The sequence below is a fragment of the Strix aluco genome, chromosome 8 (genome assembly GCF_031877795.1).
Source record: "Strix aluco isolate bStrAlu1 chromosome 8, bStrAlu1.hap1, whole genome shotgun sequence".
In the NCBI taxonomy this organism is placed as follows: domain Eukaryota; kingdom Metazoa; phylum Chordata; class Aves; order Strigiformes; family Strigidae; genus Strix; species Strix aluco.
The window spans coordinates 30,982,010-31,005,439 of NC_133938.1; the positions used below are offsets into that span (position 1 = coordinate 30,982,010).

At 40.6% G+C, this 23,430-nt stretch overlaps 1 protein-coding gene across 1 annotated transcript in view; it reads left to right on the forward strand.

Moving 5' to 3' along the window:
* ABL2 (ABL proto-oncogene 2, non-receptor tyrosine kinase) overlaps positions 1-23,430 on the forward strand; it is a 51,543-nt gene that overhangs the window by 10,524 nt on the left and 17,589 nt on the right. Inside the window, exon 2 of the mRNA XM_074832978.1 lies at positions 23,081-23,251. Within this exon, the coding sequence (XP_074689079.1) occupies positions 23,081-23,251 (171 nt within the window). The remainder of the gene's footprint in view (positions 1-23,080; positions 23,252-23,430) is intronic.

A 23,430-nucleotide genomic window follows, 5' to 3' on the forward strand; every position in this document is an offset into this window, starting at 1 on the left:
GTCTGTATAGCTTCAACCTATTTTTTGTCAAATGGTTAACCTAAATTTGAATAAGACACTCGGTATGTCTCTTTCCATCAATGCACAAGCTTGCACTGTGATAGCGACTCTGTGTGCCTTGTTAGTGTTTATGCTAAATAAAAAGTTTTTCTCATTTTAGGGGTTGGGGGAAAAGCATATAACTGCTTCTAGGTGTAGGCCAGCTGTAGAATAATGCTCAGCTGGCCTCTCAGTACCTTTCAGCCACAGGTGGATGGACTTAGCCCTGCTATTATATTCACTTGCCTTGTGGGCTATGGAAACTGATGTGCCTTAAGGCAACATAATTATAGGCTGTTCGGACTCAGGTGAGCTGTGCTAGTTTTCTTGCTTTACACCTGGGGGACTGGTATCCCCATGTGCTGATTATTGGTGTGTTTTCTGTTGTGCATCAGCTGATACAGAACTACACTGCAGCAGATGTGTGAGGCATTGCCAGTAAGCATTTTGTTCCTGAACAAGAACAGCACTTGACTACAAGGAACCTCTTAGACAGCCTTTCCGCTTTCTTTAGCCTTCCCCTCTCCACACAAAGCTCACCTTGTTACGTTCGTTCAGGGAAGCAGGCTTTGAAACACACACTGCGTTGTCAGCGGGGAGCAGGTGAGTATGAAAGAGCAGAGCCTCATGCTGGGCAGAACTACCACGTTAGCTGAGGAGCCTGGGCAGCACATAGGAGGCTGTGTGAATTTTAAAGAAGGTAAAAGGATCAGTTGCAGCTGTTTATGGAGAACATGATTTTCCAGCCGACCAGGAGAGGGTGCTACAATGCTTTGACTTAATTTATCCATTGCTAAAAGGTTTTTCTATTAGGAAAAGTAGAGGAGTTTTTTTTTCAACATTACTGTGTTGCAGTGAAGAGTGTTTTAGGTAACTTTTGGTTTATGAAAGCAGGCAAGATCCACATATCAAAAGACAGATGTAGCTGTGTTAAAATTTAAGGAAATACATGTTTATTTTTCTTTTGCCTTTAAGAGCTGAACTGCTTCCTTTTTAGTTGTTTTGTTTCTGTTGGGCTTTATCCTAGATAACTTCATCTGCCAATAAGAGAGGTTTTCCAGCTTGTTCATGTGTAAGTATGCAGGCAACCTTTAGTGCATGAAAAGACATTCAATATGGTATTTCTGCTAGGTAAACTGAGCCATCAAATTAAGAGCCACTTGTCATTGCTTCTGTGCACTTCTCGTCTGTAAAATGGCAATAATGCTTACTTGTTTTATGGAGATCTTCAGACTTAACTTTTGCATAAACAAACCCATAAAAGCTACCTGCAGGCTGAGTGTTCAGTCATGCACTCTTGTCTCATCCTGTGGGCTGTTAGAGAAACGTGTTTATTGTGGTTCTAGTCTGTATTTCAGAACACTTGTGGCATGGTAATAGGTCTGAAAGAAGATTAGTGTTTGTGTTTAATTGTTTGACTTGCCTCAAAGTGGAAGCTCAAAGAAGTGGAAGCTCAAAGCACTGTTCGTTGGTGAATGTTATCTATCAAACATCCATAAAGAGGCTGAAGTTACAGTGAATTAGCAACAGAGATCTTCAGAATAATGTCTTTGGTCGTTTAGCAGTAGGGCAATACAAACGAGAGTGAATTGCAGTAAGCATTTGTACAGTTGGTTTGTTGGCTGGGAGACAGGATCTCTGTGGAGAGATCCCAAACCTGGTGTTTAGACATGTAATTACAAAAAAGTAAGGTCACCTGACACTACTGTGAGGTAGTAGTTCCACTAAATTGGGATGCATTTGTGTTCTAAAAGTCACTTGTCAACCCCTTTAATACTAGTCAGTGAAAGGCCACATTGAAACAAACACATTAATCAGACCTAAACCAGACTACTAGAAAGGAGATATGAAAATCTATTTAAAATACAACCAAGACAGACTTCCTCTCTTGCATACTATCATGTAAAAGCAGAGGCATGACTTCTGCTACACTGCAGCTGTCCTTTTCTTCTCCCCCCCCCCCCACTTTTCTAATTTGTTACAAGGTTGAGATGTTACCTGTGTTTTAAGCCTTGACATCTGGCTTTGTTACATCCACTCGTCCATTATTTTCTCTTACAGAAAGATTAAAACACTCTTCATCACATGGTTTACTCCTGTGCCTACAAGGAGGCAGGCTTGTAATTTTTGAAACCATAAAAGCTATTATAGAAGCAGCATCTTGGTTTGTTAATAGAGAAGCAGGCTTTAGTATATAGAATAAACTGCTCTGGTACAGTGATGCTTCATGTCACCAAACTGAAGGTTACCCTTCCAGGGATTGCTCTTGTGCTTTTAGACATTAGATAATGATTTTGTGTGTTGAGAACAACGTCCTTCCATGGTGAATACTGTGTGAAATGAGGTTGTCTGAGGCTTAAAGGGAAACAGAATTGAATGTCCAGGAATTGCTGCTGGTGACAAATTAGGAAGAACTATTTCCTTCCCTATGAGCATTTAGCATTCTTACTCAACTACCTGTATCTTTATTTGGTGCCATACCTGTTCTGAAAATGAGACAGGTGATGCACAGTGTCTTTCTGACTCTCTGAGCTCTTGGGGAAACAGTTTGTTCCCAAATTCCTTGCCTTTGCTGACAAAGAATGTCAGCTCTGAAACCAGGAATACAGACATGCAGGAGTTGAAGAAAATGGTTTCTCCCCATTAAGGTACCATCTTTTTCTAAATATAAAAAAATGAGATATTGGCATGAGGAAAAATCCCTGCAGTTAAGAAAATTTTTCTGTAATAGTTAGCTATTTTTCCATTGGTAAAGTAGTAAGTTTATAAAAGGAAGACAATGTTTTATCATACAGGTAAGTAAGAGGCATGAGTACACAAGATGATTTATGCAACAGGTCTCTAGCAGAACTACTGACACAGCACCCATCCCACAGGAACATATTTTCTTTTCCAAGTTTGACTAAGAGCCTTTCTATTGTGCTTTGCCCTATGATAGATTTTCTTCCTTTTTTTGATGCTTGAATGTAAAGCTACTTGCTTTAATCCTACTTCATTACTGTGGGGAAGTGTAGGAGTTTTTGTTCAGAGAACATCAGTACTTGAGACAGTAGCTGTTTTCAGGGTGTTGTATGTCTTTGTATTGAAAGTGTTATTCATTAGTTAGATACTGTAGGGATTTTGTAACAAAAGCTCTAAGTATTGCACTTTAGAAAGAACAGCTTATCAACACCAGTTTGAGATATTTAGTAAACAACTTCATTTCTTTGCTTTAGACCTCCTTCTCCATAGTACAAATTTTACCCTACTCTGTAGGACTGTTAAGAGAATAAAATATCAGAAGTGTGAGGCACTTGAGATAGAGTGCTACAAAAATATCCCATGTAGTATCAAGTCATAATATTAGTATGCCCTGACTGAGAATGTTCTGTAGGCTGTGAATTTAATGCATGTGAAAATAAGTATTTACTGCTAGTGGAGGGTACAGCATGGTTATCACTAGGGAGGGTAGTCTCCCACAAAACGGGTACAGCCTCAGCAGAAGCCTGGAATCTGATACATCAGCTTTCTCTTTTCTCCTTAAAATACTAGCAAAGTGTTTCAGCAAAAATTGTGGATCTTACTGTTTAGTTGTAGATATCTGAGCAGGCTAGATGGCTACCTGCTAGAGGGTTTGGAAGTCAATCTTACTAGAATTCATATCCTGATTGGAAAAATATTGTTGCATCTTGTCACAAGTCTGGAGAAAGTTATCTAGATTTAAAAAAACTTCACTGTTTGGGATGAAATACTGTTGTTTCCTGACTGCCTCTTGTGTAAAAGAACAGGCACATCACTGGATGACATGTGTTCACTCTCAACTTTGTATGTTAGCACTCATGCAACTTTAAATCTGAAAAAATATGACTGCGCATCTCAGACCTGGTCTCTGAGGAGGAATGCTGAGTCCTTTCAGCAGCGTGCTTCTGAAGACAGCTGCACAGTTAGCATTCATGTCTGCCAGGGTCTGTGCTCTCCACAATGATCCCCACCCCAAATCTCTAGACAAAAACAGGAGATGAATCTCAACAGCTGCAGAAGGCTCAGTTTATGAATCTTAATTAGGATAAGGAGTTATTTGAAGTGTTTCTTTTCATAAGTCTCTAATGATGGTTGTAAGGGCTACATATCCCCATTCAAGTTGTCAAGATAATGTTAACCTCTTTATAGAGGTGGACGTTCTAGTGGTCTGAGCCTGTGTGGATGCCGCATCCCTCTAAACATAAATAATGCTCATATAGACCATAGTGTTTTCCTGTGCTCTACTGGTGTGCTCTCAGTTCTCCTTCCTCTTTTCCCCTGCCCAGGTTGCACTTTTTTTTTTTTTTTTTACACATGCTGATTTTTCCAGGCTGCCACCCTTGCACGATATACTGCTTTCATAATGTTGGCAAAGTTTCCAATAAAACTGGTTTGAGACCCTCCGCACCCAGACCTGGATATTTTTCCTCCCTAGTTTAAAGGAACAACCTGTATTTTATGTATTTGTCTTAGATTACAGCAGCCACCTTCAAGTATTGAGAACAAAGCCAAGAGTGTCAGTTTCCCCATAATTATACTGTACCCATCATTATCTAGGAAGCCCTTCCCTTTCTTTAGAAGTCAAGTCATTAGATTCCATGTATTTTAATTGGGTGAGTCATTTAGTTTCAGTCCTGCTGCTAGAGCATGCATCTGTTGTGTCTAATGTAATTTCCCCTTAATGGGGCCAACAGTAGCAGTACCAGTAGTATGAAGTCCGTTATAAAGAATCTGTTTACAATATTCATAATACATAATTTCCAAAAGATTCACCAGGAATTTTCAAAGTAAGAATACAGCATAGAAAAAAATTAATGCAAGGAGAGGGTTTTAAGTTGATCTAGGAAATACCTAATCTTGAGGTAAACTTTGACAGGATATAGCCTGTTTGTATCCTGGTCATCTGAATTAAAATATAATAAGGCTGAATGATGAAAACTTGTCAAGAGAGAAGCTTGTCCCCACCACCGCCATGCTCCTTTACCAGCACTGGTTCTGATCTAGCCCTGAGGTAAGCCAGTCCAGGGAGCTAAACTGAGAAAACTCTGAAGTGCTAGTTTGGTTTCCCGACCTGGTTTACTGCCCGTCAGACGTATGCGGGTGTGAACACATGGGAAGCAGCAAAGGAGGCAGCTGGGAGCAGGGGAACAACCACTGGTCTGGCAGCAGCTGCCTGCTGGGTTCCCTTAGCCACATGGTCACTCTGCACCCTCAAAACCTTAGCAAAATAGTGCAGTCGTTTTGTCTATTGTGCTCGGGGGAAGGCTTTGATTAATCCTGTTTAGGATTACTAAAAAAAAATCTAATAGGCTATATGCCTACACTTAGCATTGTATCTCTTTAGCAAGGCTGCTATCTGAAACAAGCCCCTCAAATCTGCCCTTTTTGAATCTTTGAAATTCAGAAGTGAGTTAACTCAGGTGCTTAAAGAGTCAAAGGCAGTATCTCTTCGTAAGAGATTACTTCCCCAAGTTTCTGAGACTAGGATCAACTCTTACCTGGTTTAAGGGTGGGTTTTAATGTATATTTTACTTCAGTGCTCATTGACTTCTTGGCCCTAATGGCTTTCTGCCATGCTACACATGTATGTCTTGAATGAAAAGCTTATTATAACCCAGTGTCCGTGAAGAGCAGCTCTTCATTGCTGTCATTGAGTTGGTGAGACTGACAGCTAAAGGAAAAGGCTGGCTGTCCTTCAAGCTGAACTAGGTGTGAACTTAAAGTTGGATAACCAAATGGATTATTTGACCAATATTTCTGCCAAAAGAGCCTCAGTTCTGTGAATAAATCTGTTAGTCTAGTTTCTCTATAGTTAGGAGTTAAGTTCTTACACTGGTAGTCTTCTGCTGCATCTTAATTAGACCCAGTTCTCAGTATAGAAGTTTTACTAAACAGTCACAGTTGATGTTACTAATAAGAGAACATGCCAACCTAGATTAGTCAGTCCTTTTGAGGGTTGATTCTGCTTGGTGTGTTTGATCATGACAATTTGATGTTTGCCATTACTCAGCTTTTCTGGCTTCAGAACCTGAGGTGTGACCCTGCATGTTTAATTTATTGGTCTTTTTAGTGGAAAAAAAAAATAAACTTGTACTCTATGCAGGTCTCTGCTGGATATCCTCCAGGCTCTCATCTTTGGTATTCAGTCATTGATCTGTGTGCTGTTCATCTTCATGGGTGCTTCACTTGGTCTTTGTGGGTGCTTCAGAGGTTTTCCTTTTTTTTTGGGGAACAGACAATCCGCTGTTCATGATGAAAGCAGAGTCTCTGCTGATGCTTTGTGCAAGAGCTTCAGCATCCTTGCTGTAGGAGCTTAAATGTGCTGGGTGCTTCCAGGTTTCTAAATTTCAGGTCTTTGTTCAGTTTTTCAAGGACTGACCATGCAGACTTTATAAAAATTTAACGTTGTTATGCTTGTATGGTTTATTTTAGATTGCAAGAGACTTAAATCTCAAAGCAATAATATGTCCATATAAACATCTTTCCTTGCCTCACTTCCCTCACTGTTTTTGACAGTTTTGGCATCTGCTCAGTTCTATAACCTATGCAGGAAGTTGTTACTTCTAAGCAGCCTGTGTAGCACATAGTTTTATGTTGGCTTTAAGTGTTTAAAGTAGCTTGAAAGCAATGGGAAGACTGTTTCTGGCAGTGATGTAGATGAGCAAGAAACATGTCATTAGTTCTAAAGGCTCTTCAAATAACTTTCAAATATTAATTGGCTTCTGATTCTAGAAAGTCTTTCTAAGCTGAAAGACGCATTTGAGGCCTACATGGTACAGCAGTTTCAATCTGAAGTTAATCGTATCTGCTTCTGGATGCTCCATTGCTTGCTGAATAGCAGCTCTTGAGCTGAGGCATGTCTTGTAGTTTACCTCAAGGGTACTTTATCAAAGAAATTTGAGAGTTAAGTAACATGTTACAATAGCATGGAATTCCAAGGGAGAAATGCCGTAAAATGCAGGGTTTTAGTGGCATCTCGAGAAGCTGACAGCAATCGACTGTCTTGCAGTAGCGCTAAATAAGAGGTCTCCATAAGGATGAGATAGAGAAGCTGTGGGCTGGAAGCAGTATCTACATAGGATGGTAAACGTTCTGCTTTCTGACAATTGCATTGAGGAGAGCTACGGTTATTTTGAAAACACTTAAAACCAGAATTACCATAGGTAACTGCTGTAAATAGTAGAAACATAACTGAAAAATCTTCTCCCAAGCTACCAAAAGCCAGAGCTGCTTTAGTTTCCAGTACCTGGAAAAAAGGCAGAAGACAGCATTCTGTCCCTTTGCTTTAAGAAGCTCAGTCAGAACTGAGTACAAATTTACCACGCTTTTGGTTACTCAGCTATCTGATTTGAAATAGGTTTGCACTGTAAGAGGCTCAAGAAGGAGAATTATTTTGAGAGGAGCATTTGCAGGACTGCCTGTTGTGTTGGAATTTCCAACTTCAAGACGACACCTGGTGTGCTGGTACAGCCCAGTAGTGAGCCCTGGTCCCAAAGGAAGCACTTAATGTGGCTGGTTCTTGAGGGGATACAATACAGCCCTGTGTAATCTAAGCAGTCAGCTGTCCTGACAACCTATATAGGCCAGCAACAACTGGGAATGTTTTTCTGTGGAGTGGGAGGAAGAAGGAATGAGGTGGAACTCTGTCAAATTAGAAGAAAAAAAAAAATCTTAATTTAACAAGATAAAGGGACCTTTCAAACCAGATGTGGGGATGCTGCAAGCAAGTTCGCTTCTGGATGGCACAGTTAGACTTTGGTCGCAATCTCAGTTCTAAATTTACATTCCATAAAACACTGCTAAATTAACAAGCAGTTTTACATACCTTCCTCAAAGCAAATGTATGGCACAACTGGCAAAAATCTTGCCATGAAGCTGAATGCAGCTAATGTTCTTTTGTCAGAGATCTTATGTTCTAGTCATCTCGTGCTTCATTAATTACCCCATTCTTTGATTGATGGTGAGAGCAGAGTACAGATACGATTCCTCCTGTGGGCTGCAGGTACTCCTATGTATATGAATGGCTTGATTTCTCTGATTTGTATGACATATTTTTGTTTTATTCACACACATCATGTGTCAGTGGTAACCCGTATCAACCTGAATGGCAGTTTCTGTGCGTTTCTACTTGTCATTGCTACCATTGGTACAGATGTAAAAACTCTTGTCAGTGCCACAAGAGGCAAGGTAATATTGGTGCATCCTCCCAGTTTGTGATGTGCTGTACTCCTTGGCTCTATAGAAAAGTATGTTACTACCCACAGTAAAATCCACAAAAGCTGATGTTGTAGATGGATGCAGTTTAGGAACTAAGCAGTATTTTACAGAGGGAGAGGAAACAAACCGCTAAGTGAGCCGCAATGTTAGACCTCCCACTGGGAATTTCCAGCCCTTTCCCTTTTCCTTCCTCCCTCAGAATATATATAGTAAATAAAGTAACACTGGGGGAGGTAGCACCCAAAGGCAGAAGCAGTAATAGAAGCTGGAGTAGCCTTCAGTTAAAAACAGCTGACAACATACTGACCAATCCTCTGAGCATCCCAGTTGTACCACCACAAATACTGGCAGCAGGAGAGATGTCTCAGACAGCTATGCCAGTATTAAGTGGGAGGAAGGCTCTTTAAATAGCTAGCAGTGGGTCTTATTCCCTGACTGCGTAAACACCGAGTTGTTGTTTCACCCTCTGAACAGGAAGAATTAGTCAAGTAATTGTGTGGCAAGCAAGCAACAAAATTAAGTCATTTTCTTGCTTTTTCTAGTTGCTAGATCTGTTTTAGAAGGGAGTGAATACTTCCCTTGTCATTTTGCATTTCTGTTCAAAAAAACCTCTAAGCAACATGATGAAAATCAGAACAAAAGAGGACTAGATTTGGTTAAAATCAGGGAAGTAGCACTCAGTTGAACATCATTGAAGCAGTCCAGAAGAACTTATCTATATTTCGTTTCTAGAGCATCTGCATTTTGAGGGGCTAAGGCAGCAGTAGTCCCTTTCCCTCTCATTGTTAATCTTGACATGCTTTTAAATTACTGTGCATAATCCAGTCTTGAAAAGCCTGCCTCACTCTTATAATATAGCTTACATTGTCTGTCTCCTCTTATTCCAGGTGAATAGAAGGTTTTGTGGTACCAATTCAATAAAATAGGATTTCATTGAGTTAGGATTGCCTCAAAACCCTTTGTGATCCCAGATAAATCCAGCAGCTACTTTCCTCTTCCATGTTTTCCCAGCACAAGGAGGGAATGTTTGCAGTGTTATAGGGAACAAACATTGTTCAGGTTAGCATTGTAAATCGGCAACAGGTCTTGGCTCTTGTGGGGATTTGTCTTTTGACAAATAATTAGGTAAATCTGGAATTGCAGCTACCTCCTTTATGATGTATGTTTGTCTAATGTTGCATTTAAGGTGACGAATTTGGTAAGAGATGAATCCCCTTGCATTTTCTCAAAGATTAGAGGCTCTAGGGATGACTGGATCTCTTAATAGGTAGGTCAGTTATTGCCATGACTATAGGTCTGACATCAGATGCATGAACAGCTCATGTGCTGTAGGTCTGGTCACGTTCAAAAGTGGTCGGGTTCACAAATAGCATGGTTTATTCTTATGCAACATCTACAGATTCTTTGCGATTGCCAGCAATCAATGCCCTATACTGCAGAATGGCTGTATAGCTCTACAAACAAAGCCAAAACCAACTGCAATCATAAGCTTAATTTCCTAGGTAGTCACTCGGCATAGCAGAGGTCACAAATCTTACTGAAAGGCATCCCTTCTGGGGAGGGGTGAGGAGAACAAACCCATCAATCTGTCCCTCCGATTTGGGTATGAACTCAGGGTAGTATTTATCCACTGTTGTGCCAAGTGTGTGTGGAGGGGGGGGTGGGTGGGACTGTGGTCAAGCCACTGTTCCTTGAGTTGTAGCACAAAACATTTCTTGGTATAACTTCCAAGGAGGTGTGCAAAGCAGTCGTGCGAAAAGCAGAAGAACGGGACCGCGCGGCTTCCACCTCGCTTTGCGTTCCTCCTCGGTGGCATGGCAACAGAAACCACCAGATCATCACCCCATCCTGTGTCTGCTCTGGGCACCAGGTGTTTGGCAAGTGTGGGTTTTGCAATTTTTCCACTGTTTTGTGCTTCCAACTGTCTATAGATCAGATTCTGTCCTTGCTAGCCTAATTTAAGGTTAATCTAAGCATTTTCCATGCAGTTTCTGGTTTTTGAAATGGCAGTCTAACCTGGTCAAAAGATTTGGCCTGATGTTTCCGGGGAATTAAGTCACTCATTTCCACGCTGTTGTACTTTGTTTGCTTTTCTTTACTGCTCTGAAGACAAATTAGTAGAAAAAACGTAATCTACAGGATGTTTCTGCTCTGTTTGCATCCAGGCACATTCAAGTTTCCCATCTCTGCAGTATTTTTCCCTGGAGCCACTTATACCTTTTTTAACCAGTCTTCTAGTTCTGTGGTTTCTGTTGCAAAGTAATTTTTGTCCTTTTTTTTAAATGCTTCTCACCATAGGATAGCAGTATCTGATGACTTAACCAGATCATACACTGTACTAAGCACTGATTATAGTATGTAACTTGCTGGAATGCATTAATACTTTTGTTTAGTGAAAAGGTGCTAGAAATGAAACAGCTATCAAATAAAAATAAAGAAAATTGTCTTTTACTCAGCTCTCTAACTTTTCTTCAATTCACCTGTTCTTAAATTAAAAGCTGCTATCAGACTATGACAAATGACATGAAGAGGAAAAAAACAAATAGCAAGATGGTAAAGTTGCTAGTAATATTAAGCTATTAAAGACAGTAGAGACAAAATTTGACTGAAGAATTGGAGGTTGCAGGTTGAAGAAGTGGTACAAGGTTCAGTGTAAAGATGTGGAAGGTGGTACACAGAGGAAAATGTTTCTAGCTTTGCCTATGAGATATTTAGCTCTGAGCTGACTAGTACAGCAATGGAAATAAATCTTTGAGCTGTAATAAGACAGTATCATGACACTAGAATTACAGTCCAAAAAGCAGAGTGTTAGGGATAGAGAAATATATAGTTCTGCTGCTGTAGAAAGCTATGGTTTGAATACTGCATGTAGTTCTGATCTGGTTATCTGGAGAGGTGTATGGTAGAGCTAGAAAAAACTCCAAGGAGGACTGTTTAAAGGTGACCAAAGGCAACAACATCAGACTGTCTAAGAAACTCTTCAGCCTGGAAGAGGGGTGGCTAAGGTAGAATAAGATAAAGGCCTGTAAAAAAATCACAAGTGGCAGGGAGAACACCAACAGGTAGTCATTGTTCAGGATTTGCCACTGTAAAGACTGAGGATCATCAAATGAAACTAGCTGATACTATGTACAGAACAGGCTCTCACTTGTTTTGAATTCTGTAATGTGCACTTGAGCTATTGGTAACGTTGCAGCAGGATACTGTTTATGTGATGAGTTTAGTTTGCATTACTACAGACAGCAACTGGACAAAATAATGGAAGAAGGCTGCTAGGAAGTTTAACTACAGCCACACCAGCTCTGGCTCAGAAAGACCTTGAGCTGCAATGTGCTGGAGGCTTGGAAGGTATTCTGGAATAACATCATTACCCTTTCCCCAGGCAACTTCAGTTGGCAATGGTAATGACAGGATGCTGGGCTATAAGTGGCCCAGTACGGTAGTTGTTACGTGCCTGAAGAATCCCAGTTGTCAGCTAGCTGACTTGCTTTTGACATTCTTCGGTGTTCTGCTAAATCCAAGAGGCAGGACTTGTTTTTCCTATCATACTTCCTTTAAGTGTTCTATAGTTTTGATGTTAACAATCAAGAAGACTTGTACTTCCTAAAAAGAAGAAATAATCTCAATGCCTAACTTTACAGTAGACGCTACCACTAGAGTAGCAGATGTACATACATAAAATGCACGTTTGTATCTTTGCTACGTAAAATTCCTTCAAGTTGAATATATTGGCTGGTCTTACCTCTTTTCAATTAATTATTTTTAAAACACTTTCTTTTACTATTTGGTCCAAAAATATCAGATCTGTGGAATAATATCCATCACAAACCTCCTAAATTATAGAAGCATTTTCAGTCCAGATCCACTTAACTTATTCATAATGTATTCATTTACAGTTATCCTTCTTTGTAATAAAACTGATTTTATTACTACACTAACAAGCCAAACAGTGACTGTTTTGTAGCTTTGATTACTTTTAGAATAGGAATATTGAACTTGCTCAGTCTTACTGTAGTTTCTTTTCCTTCAAAACTCTATTAATTCTGCCATAGCTCAAAAAGGACTTTCCAAAAATGTTATTTCAGTGAGTACATTCTTGTCTTAATACTGGACTCAGACACACGAGGGCTAAACACCGCTGCTAGATTTGAAGAAACAAATGTAGTGACACAGCCTGAAACTGCAAAGCTGTCGGCGCTGAGCTAGGAATTCTCCTTCTGCTGAGGCTGGGGTTCGTGTTACCCCGGTTATTTAGCAGCTGTTGGAAACAGCACTGGTGAATGGAGTCCCTTGTCTGGTCAGCGGAGCCAATTACAAGTGTCTGGGTTTCACCAACGGGAAGTGGCACAGCAGCCAGTAACTAAGTTTAGTACGATGGATGTATTTCTCTGACTACATACGTGCATGTTCACACTGCCCCCCCCCCCCTCCAAAGTGAATCAGCCCATAGGGCTGAGAAGGAGCAAGACAACTAAAACTCCCTCAGCCAGGGCTCAGCTGAATGTCAGACTCTGGGGATCTCCTGACAAGCATCAGCATTAAGAGTTTTCCCTGGTTCTGAAGTTAACAAGACGGCATGCAATTTTTGGGCAAGTATTCATGCTAAAGCTCGGCTTTTCTTGGAGGAAAGGAAACGCTGGTTTATTTTCTAAGACAAATATATTTCAAAGGAGGCAAGATCACAAAAGTATTTTAGTCAAATGAAGTAAATATTTTAAGAAGGAAACCCCTTCTTTGTTCAAGAGAAGAAAATGGCTGTGGACAATGGCTTGAACAGCATATTGATTGCTGACAAATGAGGTTGACAGTTTTGTGATTTATTTTTAGCTAGAGAATTTTTTTAAAACAGAAGTACTGTGTAGCTTTGGCAGTTGCTGCATATTCAGTGTAGGTGGATGGAACTGAGAAGTCGCATCTGTGCTAACAAGCATTTTGGGATTCCATTAGAAAATTAAACTCATGTACTGGAAACTGAAGCTATATCAGCTCACCTGGGGAGCTCTGCCCTCCGAATATCCTCCAGAAGGTAAGCAGTGCTGCCTGTCCAAGGCACTTGCAAAAATAATTACTTGGGCCTCAAGATGTGACATCAACTCAAATTTGGGCTGTTCGATTGACGTTTTCTGTCACTCCTGAGATTACAAGTCAGTGAGTCTCTACCCTCTTCTTCCAAGTTTTCCCTCTAACTAGAAAGGCTAAAAATACATTTCAAAAACCTAGCTGAGAAGCAGTTTAATGTGGTCATTGTTCCAGGTGCTGAGTCTAAGGAGAGTACCAAATACTGTAAGACTTGTAATAAGATGTAACTATGTCACTTGGAAAGCAGCTTGGCCATTTATGTCATGTTAACTCAAAGGTCTGATCAGTTAGTGCTTTACATCTGCAAAATAAACCTCTCACCAGCTAGACTTTGTTAGTGTAGATATTTCTGGCTTGCTTAGGGGTTGGTTGAGCCATGATTTTTGAAGTAGTCTCTTTGCAGAACAGCTCTTACTTCATATGTTTGTCTTAACACTGTGAGTAAATAGCTATTTGATTTGCTTAGAAATAGATAATATCTTCAGTTTGATCTGGCCACTATTAACAACTTCTCAGGAATTCTGTTGGAGTGAAGTATAATCCACATTAAGCAACTTCTCTTCCAAAGTACTGATTAAAAAAAAGTGCTAAAGGACTTGCTGTAAGCTGTCATAATGTTTGGCCATCCCACCTTTCCTGGAGAAGGACCGGGTGACCTAATCCTCCTTACTCTTCATACTGGAGAGGTTTACTGGAACTTACCATGACAGAGGAATAGACTTTTGATCTACATGTATGCAGTTTCCCAGTTGTCTTTCCCAGGTGTCCCTTCACAGCACTTCTTTCCCTAAAACTGTGTGGGAGTAGTTACTAACTACTATAGGCAGGATTCAGAGGAACAAAGGTTGGAACTTCATCACCTCAGTACTCAATGGAAAGAGGTATGTAACACAGAGCATCCAAATTTGGTGGTCTCTGCTTGTTTCTAGATAGCAGCAATTGCAAAGCTGACTAGCTTTGTAGGAGCTGAACAAATCCTTAGTAATTAAGGTAACAAACATTTTGATACAGTATTTAGGGTTTTGCACAGAGGTTACATTTGTAGCTTTTTGCTCTAAAATCCTGTTTGTATATCCTTTTAATTTCATTAAAATCTCTCTTGCACTTCAGGAAAGTGTTTTTCTTATTATCTGTTGTGCTGTTGGGTTTTGGTTCCTCACCCAGAGACACATTCAAAGAAGTGAAATTGGTACTTTGAGTGGATTCTGGTGCTTCTGATCATTCCCAGTACCTGTGACAGGAAGCATCTGTTGTTCCTTTTAATAACTGTTAGGTCCAGCTCTCCTGTGCTCACATGAGTTCCTCACCCAAAAGTGTTTTTTAAATGCATCTAAAAACCTGCATCATTTTGCTAGCTGCCTTTATCCCAGAGTCACTTTCCTGCCAAAGCTTTGTGAGGCCAGAAAATCTTAGAGGTAATGAGAGACAGTCTACTGAGTTAGCAGTGTTTGTACTGAAGATGATCAATACTTCACCTACTTGGAAATTCTCTCTTAAAACAGCAGTGCTACCAAATGCAAGGTTCAGTCACTTACAGCCTATACAGTTGTTGATCTGTGAAGAGATTTATGCATCTTGCATTGAATGAAGATTTTCAAACTAATACTTTGGACCTTAAGCTTGATTTATTTCATTCTGGGTTCTGTACCAAAAAGATACTACTTTACCAGGAAGAAGTTGAGAAAAAATAGGGAAGTGCCGCATGAAGTTAATAGTGGGAGAAATGGTATACCTATGTGTCACTGACATCTGAGCAAGGAAGCAGGATGAGGGACACCTCTGAATGTTTGATAGCACTAATAACAAAGGAAGAAGGTAAGTGGAATCAGTGAAACAGAAGACAGGCAGTTCCTTCTATCAACATCAGTTTGTTTTAATCTTAACATAGCTAACCACTTGTTATGTTCAGGTAGACAGACAGTGTCTTGAATTCTTCATAATACTGGCATAACTAGTTAAGATCAATCTGCCTCTCCTACCAATTTAAAATTGACGCCAAAACACCAAACCTTGTTTTCCCTTGGATTTTTATACCAAGCTAGCCAAAAATCATGTCTTCTAGGTGACCCACCACTTTAACTTTAAAATAAGTGCAGGGGAATACCTCATGCATCAGTTTGTCATGTTGCAAAATAAATTTGCATTTAAGAGGTGAACTGTATGGAGAACTTTTAGGTTTCTCCATATGTTTCTCTCTCTGGTACTGAAGATCACTTTTCTATTTCAGATATATTTTGATAATTGAGGCAAGACGGTGCTACCAGCTTGCCTTGAAAGATTTCTTTTTATATGATATGAGCTGTTCATGATGCAATTTTGTCACTGAGTCTGAAATCTCCTCCCGTTCTGTCCCTCCCAGCCTGGTACCATAAATAGAAACTTATTCCTGGCCCATCCCAAGTTCTTGGCTTGGAGCTGTATTTCTTGGCTTTATTCAGTGGGTTGTTTGCAGTACTTAAACCTTGCACCACTCTGTGGGAGGCCCAAAGACTAGCTATGGATCTGTGCTTAGCTTAAGCAAACCACGTTATTAAGAGTCTGGTTGCTTGCAGGAGAGGAACACCTAGGAATGGCATTTAGCTAGGTTGCCTGCATTTTACCAAAGCCATATGTGAGCTGTCTTGACCCTTTTAAACTAGTGTTTTTCATGGCCACATGTATGTCAGCAGAAAGACTAGGTGGTCCATTTAGGTAAGGACTTAAGTCTGCTACAGGGTAAAAAAAGTTCATTGCTCTGCTTCCATGCTACCACATTATTAGACAGCAGGAGCTTGGCCTGTTCAGCATTGGTTTGCTTTTCAGTATGTAGTTTGCTTGAGTATTTTTGGTTAGTAGGAAGTGCTGAGACTTGGCTTCAGAAACAAAGCTACTGTGGAACTTGATACTATTCCAATCGTGTCAGCAAAATAGGAAGCCCACTTGCTGCTGCGTTATCAATTTGGTTTCCTTGTATTCATTAAGGCAGAAATCCTCCCACTAACAAGCTGGTTAAAGATCTTGAAGTCTAGTGATGTAGTGATGTACATTTTGAAGATGCAGTGGAAAATACCAATTATACAAGTAGTCAGAAATTACTTGATGGTCTGCTTTCTATGCTCTAAGTTGACCAATGCCTATTCTTAAAAGCAAGCATATAAAATGAATCTGTATGTAAAATAACATCATGGATATTTATATTGGTATTTAGTTTAAAAACTCAAAGTGAAAATAAAGTGAAAGATGTGGCATATGCAGGGGTCTTGGTGACCTTGTATTCAAGTGTCTCTTTGTGAAGAAGAGGCATGTGAGAAGCCAGAAGATAGAACACCATGTGTGTGTATGTGTGTATACACACACATATATACACCCTATGATTCTTGATGTAAAATGCTAAGGTATCAGATTGAAACTGTATGCAATAACCAGTATTTACCCTGTAACCCTTTCTTTGTCTTTCTTCCTTCCATTGGACAAACCAGTCACTTTGGCCTGCCACCAACACCACCAAATCCTTTTCAGAGCTGTATTTCCATTTACACATTCTTTTGTTTAAGAGAAATTGACAGTTGGTTCATAAATTCAGAGTATAACACATTTTGAAGAAGCTCCCCGAACTGTGCATTTCAAAGTAGCATAGTCAGCAAGATTTCCTTGTATTCAACTTTTTCCCACCGCTGGAAGAGCTAGAGAAATGCTTCTAAATGGATGATGTAAGTTGTACAGGAAGGGTAACCACTCTCAGGAAATGGCTTTGAAGAGCACCACAGGGAATAGTCTAAAGAGTTGGGAAGAGATGCTGTGCCTGGAAGGTGGATTCTTCCACTGAGGAAGCTGAGTATACCAGAATTAAGATTTTATATTGTGCCCTTACTGTGAAAGGAATAGGAACAGGATGCAGATGTGGTGGATGCAGATGTCAAGGTGATGGCCTGCAGTGTAAAATAACTATCTAGGAAAATCAGTTGTAAAAGAAATAGCTCTCATCTAGAAGGTAGAAAGATGCCTGATTTTATTCTGCCTGGGTGCATTTGACAGGACTTTATGAACAGCTACACACTCTGCAGGGACACTCAGTGTCCTTCCCACTGAGAAACACCTTCAGGAAGGTGGCTGGAAGGGTGCAGGGACAGATTTGCCCTGTTACAGGGAGTTTACAGCAAAGTGTTACTTGCCCATAATGCCAGTGCTGGCCACTACTTAATTCCCATCAGGTGCTCCCTAACAGACCAGCCAGCCATTAGGCTTTGGCTAAGGATACTCTTCTGACAGAGGCTAAATTAATAGGGACAGTAGATACATTTGCAAGTTACATTATTAATCCAACCTAATTTTCTGCTAATCCTTCTTTGTTCCAAACACCAATTACTCATCTGTTGTATTTTAACTAACAAGTAAATTTGGAATTTTAGCTGAAGTTAATTATTACAGGTAAGACTAGTGTAGCCACAAATCCATCCATAGCTTGCCATTTCAGACCCACCTGAGAAGTGTGTTTGTCACAAAGCTCATCCACATGTTTCTGAGGCTGTGCTGTCTTTCTGTACAAATTCTGCTTGTTCTTTGTGTGTTAACAGATAGACTAAAGTTAGTACAAATACCAGTGTAATTAAGAGCACTTGGAGCAAATGAGAGGAGAAAACAATAAACTGCAAGAGGCAAAAGCAAAGAGGAGAAGAGTTGAAGTTTAGGAGCTCTTAAGTAAAGGCATCTCAACCTCTAACTACTGGGTAGCATGCCACAGGATTCACTGAGCTTGGTTTTGGAGGAGGAAGAAAAGAGGTCACCCAGTTGTCAGACCTTTGGGAAGACAACAGTATGCAGGTATCCTAAGGTATTTTCTTTGTCTGATTATTTTTTCCACATACATTAGGTGATGGTGGTTGGAGAAATAACTCATATCACAGGCCATGTGGGGAAAAACAACTCCTCATCACTACAGTATACCTGCAGGTTTACATAGCATTTTTCCACATCCACAGCCTTACAAACACAAACATTTGGAATAAGCCAGGTTGCTCATTTCTTACCTTTAGCCAGATCTGAGTCCTCATTGCATGGTGTAGTTGCCTTTCTCACAGAATGCTGGAGTTTAGGGATTATAGAAATGCTGCTTTTTTTCTCTTGGTGTGCTGCAACAGCTCCACTCCCCCTGCAAAGCCTAAACCACTAACTTCCCTTTCCCTGCTCCCTTTTATACCCCTCTGCAGGCCCACCACTCTCCCAGGTGTGACACTGCCATGGTGATGGCTTGTTTTTTAACCCTGCCTTGTCCTTGTGTTAGGAGCACTGCTGCAAACCATACAGCCTTTGCTAGAAAACTAGGCTTTTAAAGAATTCATCTGACAAATCTTATGTTTTTTGAGAGGTAATTTGATGGTGCCCTTCCAGAGACCTGTCTTGAGTCTTACTAAATCAGCAAATATGCAGCTGAGACTGGGTGTACTGTAATGCCCTTGCTTTCTGTTTCTGAAATCCTGACATGTTCAAGAGTGTTTACTTGCTCAGTGCTTGTACATCTCTTAGAAGTGTATTCTCACTAACATTATTTCATGTTGATTCATGTAAATAGTGCTCCAGCAATGGCATGTGGAGTGGAAAACTGAATTAATCTGGGCGGTCCCCTTAATGGGTGATCTGTTTTGTAATTTGAACAAAGGGATTTCTCCAAGGAAACTGCTTTCTTCCCAAACACTTTGTTGCCTAACTCTTAGCGGAACAAAACTCTGTCTTTATAGCTCATCTCAAAATTGTTTCAACTTGCAGTCCAGTCCCCACATCCTCTGTTTGTTCAGCGTTCCCTGGGAAGCTCCACCCTCACTTCCAGCTAATATCCATGTTAACCCGCAGCTTGATTTTCCCAGTTTCTCCTTCGCCCACTCACAGTGCTTGCTTTTTCATTGGCCACCAGCCTTGCGAGCAGTGATCGTCTCCACGCGGTGCTGGCAGTGGCAGCCCAGGACTTCTCGGGTCAAGCAGCCTCTTCTGCTTGCTGCGAAGCACAGCATGATTGTGGGGACGGTCCTCTGCCAGTCCAGCAGCTATGGCAAAGAGGGCAAGCTGCTCTGCTGCCTTGGTGAGGGAGCCTCTGAGCCTGGTGTGAGTTTCACAGGTATGGTGCTCAGGGATGTAATGCTTTTCTATCCCTTTTCTGTATTTCTCTGCTTCAAGGAGGATGTGGGACCTTTCAAGTCTATCTTTTTGTTGTAGTTCGAGACCAGGCATGGGCAGAACTGAGATCGGCTGCTTTTATCTGGGTTTTAGGATTATTGAAATGCTTCATTTTTATGAGCAGTTACACACTTAGTATTTCAGAAATAGAGACCACTTCAGAACTTGATGTGACTCTAAAATTTAAGATTTAGCATATACTACCTCCTGCTCTTGGACCAAAGAGATTGGTAATCGCAGTGTTGGCACAGGGTGGGGGACAAAACACCCCATACACGTTGGCTGAATAGGAAAAGGTTCATATCCGGAGAGAAGCAAATTGTATTGTGGGAATAAAGAAGAGGAAGGAGATGGATGAAGCATAACCACCTTGCATGACCGTGTATTACTTATACACTGAATGATGATGTAAGTTTTCCATTGTATAGGAAATGAAAGTGGTAATACATGATTTATGGTTAGCCCTTAAAAGGAGCTGATATAAAACAGGACTTCTCAGCTCATTTCCTTAATCCTGATGTGAATAGAGCTTGCAGATCAGTTGGAGGGGTACAACTTGTGATATGCTTGGGTTATCTTAGTTTCCTTAATGAGGTCTCTGCATTTATCATGTTTCACTGACCTTCCATATCCTTACATATTGGATGGTATAGATCCCACACTGTACTGAGCAGCATAGCTTATTGTGTAATAATCTGCAATAGGTACTTTTATATCTTGGTAAATTCCCCTTTAGCAGATGTTGGGTGACCTTTACAGTTACTTAAGCATCCAAGTCACTCTAAAAATGAAAGTGAAGGAAGTTAGTGAGACATGAACTCTTAAAAGCATTTGATTTTTAGGTAATGTGATTTTTAGGTAAGCACTGTAGCTAAGTGATTGAAGCTCCTCATCAAACATTAACTTCTGCTGACTTTTTTTTTGCCCATAAAGCGGGTGTTAAGAACATGTGCCAGCCTCCCAGGCATTCCTGAGGAAGTGGTAGTAGTCCCACATCTGCTTTGAATCCTTGCTGGCAACCCAGCACAGCACCACAAATGGTTTCATGTGGGCAGAGCTGCTCGGCGGTAAGCAGCAGGTGGCATTTCTGCTGGTTTGGCCTTGGCTAAAGTGCCCACTGCTGGGCTCAGTGTGGTCAGGCTTAGCTGGTCACGGCATTTGCCACAGCAGCTCTGAGGCTGAGCTGGTACTAGGCTGCTTCAGCCTTACCCATCGAGGGCATGGTGAAATGCTTAACTCTGTAGCGGTTGGATGCTCAGTTCATGAGCTTTTCTGGCTTGAGAAAGAAACTTAAAAGTATGCTTTGATTTAGAAAAAATGCATATATTTATGTTTAAAGCCTTTCATGTTTTGGCAGACATATAATTGAAAGTAAGAAGTTATTTAAACACCATTAAGGTATTTTGGAGCTGAAAGGTTGGGTGTTTTTTGGAAACATTGCCTACTTTTGTATTTGCTCCTTAGCAGAGATGTGTAAGTCAGATTTCTTGTATAGCATATTTGCTGAGTGACTTTGCTTAAGGCACTGAAACACTCACTCTAATACAAGTCACTGTAGGAGTATAAAGAATGTATTGTTTAATTAAATATGTATTTGTACTCCATAAAGAGAGGTGGATTTAGAAACTGGTGTTCTTTCCTGGTGCTTAACAACTGGACATGCATATGCACTCATCCAGCCCTAAAAAAATCACAGTGGAGTGTTGGCATCCATGCTGTAATGTAGGTAGCTGAGCAGACATTGGGATTTTCTCTCTTTTCCATGATGGCACCCAGTGTGATGGGTTAGTATATTGTAAAACTAATTGCAGTTGATGGTTAGGAACAAAAAGCGACTGTAAATATTGTATCTGCAGATAGTGAAATCAAAGAAGTGACATTTTGGTAGCTTAATCTAGTCACTTATGCTCTTGCTTGGAGAACCTTGATAGAGGGCTGCTTTGGCAAGGCTCGGGAGGTAGGTTATTAAGTAATTGCAAGATGAGCAGGTAATGCAAGCAATAATTACCAGAAATGCAATCAAAAGCCACTTAGCTACGTGTTTAAAAACAGAACAAACCTCAACCATTTACTTTCTCACATACCTACAATACTGTCGAAAAATTGTATGTAGATGCTGGGAAACTCCTTACGTCTTCGTTTTCCAGGCTTGGGCTCTGTCCTGTGACACAGATTTGGCATATGCTTGGCTATTACTTGGCACAGGCCTCTTCCTGTTTTGTGTCTCACTGACTTCCCAGTTTTCCCATCCTGTATTGCATTAGAGCTCTTTGTTCTCTTTTAAAGTGCCTTATAGACTGGCTCTTGCTCACGAATGTAAATCTCATGGGCATGCGGGGAAGGGGGTAGTCACATGTATACGTTCTCTGGCAGTGGTCTCCTCAAAACATCCTGAGTCTGACTTCTCAGCTCCTCAGAAGTGGGCCAAAGCGATGACTGTAAAGCAAAGAAAGCCTCAAATTTTGTAAAGAGGACTTTTTATGTTTAGTGCATTTAATGAAATCTCTTTACAGTGTACATTTCCATAAGTTCAACAAGAGAATTCGGAAATATATATTGGGACGGGAGCTTATGTCAGTTGTGCCATCAGAGAAAATATTTGTATCTCTACACCTTCATATTTTTTTGCCCCCTTAAGCAGCCCACGTATAGGAAACCACATCACCGCTCCTTCTCTTGTCTTAATATTGAAATTTATTCTGCTACATGTTCCTGGAAAACCTCTCTATGAGTTAGAAAGCCAGTGGTGGTCTTGGCATAGCGCTGCCATGAAGTGTTCAGACAGTGTTGCTTTTTACCACAGTTCATTCCAAAACCCTGTGTTATTTAGGTTGGTTTTCATCATCACAGGAACTGTGGGGACTTTTGTCTATAAAAGAAGTCTGATTCCTCCCCCCACTCCCTTGTGCTATCAAGTATGCATCAGTTGTCCTTTGTAAAAGCAGAACTGCCTGGGTATTCAGAAACACTGCTGCTAAATACCTGGCATCACCCTTACTACTTTCTGTCTCTGTCAAGTTTTTCACCTCTTATTTACACAGTCTTGAAATGTATTACAAGCCACCATCATTCCTGCTAATACTGAGTCAGTTACTGTCCCAACCCATAGATTTCAATTGTGTCATAATTCAGTGTGTCTTACCTGTCCTTGTAACATCGTTTTCAGATCCAGGCTATCTACTTCGGCCACAGAAACAATAAAGACATAAAACATAACATTTCAGTACCTCACATAATAAAAAAACCCACTTTTAATTTCTCACCGATTTTTTATCTATGAATGCTTAAATACTTTCAAATAGAAGTGTATATAAATGAAGTATATATAATATAATATTAAACAGAAATTTTATATACATAGCTCGCTACTTGGTATACAGGCAGTTAATCACTTTCTCCATCCTCTGTTAGAAGTACCCTAGAGGACGAAGAGTCAGCAAAGTGGGGATTGAACACCACTGCTGTAAGATGTGCAGACGTGGTGTTCCCTTTCCATAAAGAGCATATTGTGCAGTGGGAGCTTCGCTCTGCTGTACACTGGGTTTTGATCTATTTACAGTGGTACGCAAAGTAATTTCCTCTTCTGTTCTTTCTTCAGAGGCCCTGCACCGCCCCTACGGTTGCGATGTTGAACCCCAGGCACTGAACGAAGCCATCAGATGGAGCTCCAAGGAGAACCTGCTTGGAGCCACTGAGAGCGATCCCAATCTCTTTGTTGCACTTTACGATTTTGTAGCAAGCGGTGACAACACGCTCAGCATCACCAAAGGTAAGGCCACATGTGAATCGCAGAGCAGCTCCTAGATGGAAAACTGAGTAACAGAAAGCAGAATCCTTCTCCTGTCATTCTGTTGGAAGGAACAGGATTGAGTGCAGCTGGAGAAGATGATTCTGTAAACTGGTGGTTACAAGCAGACCGTCTCTGTCTGGCTTGTGCCGCAGGGACAA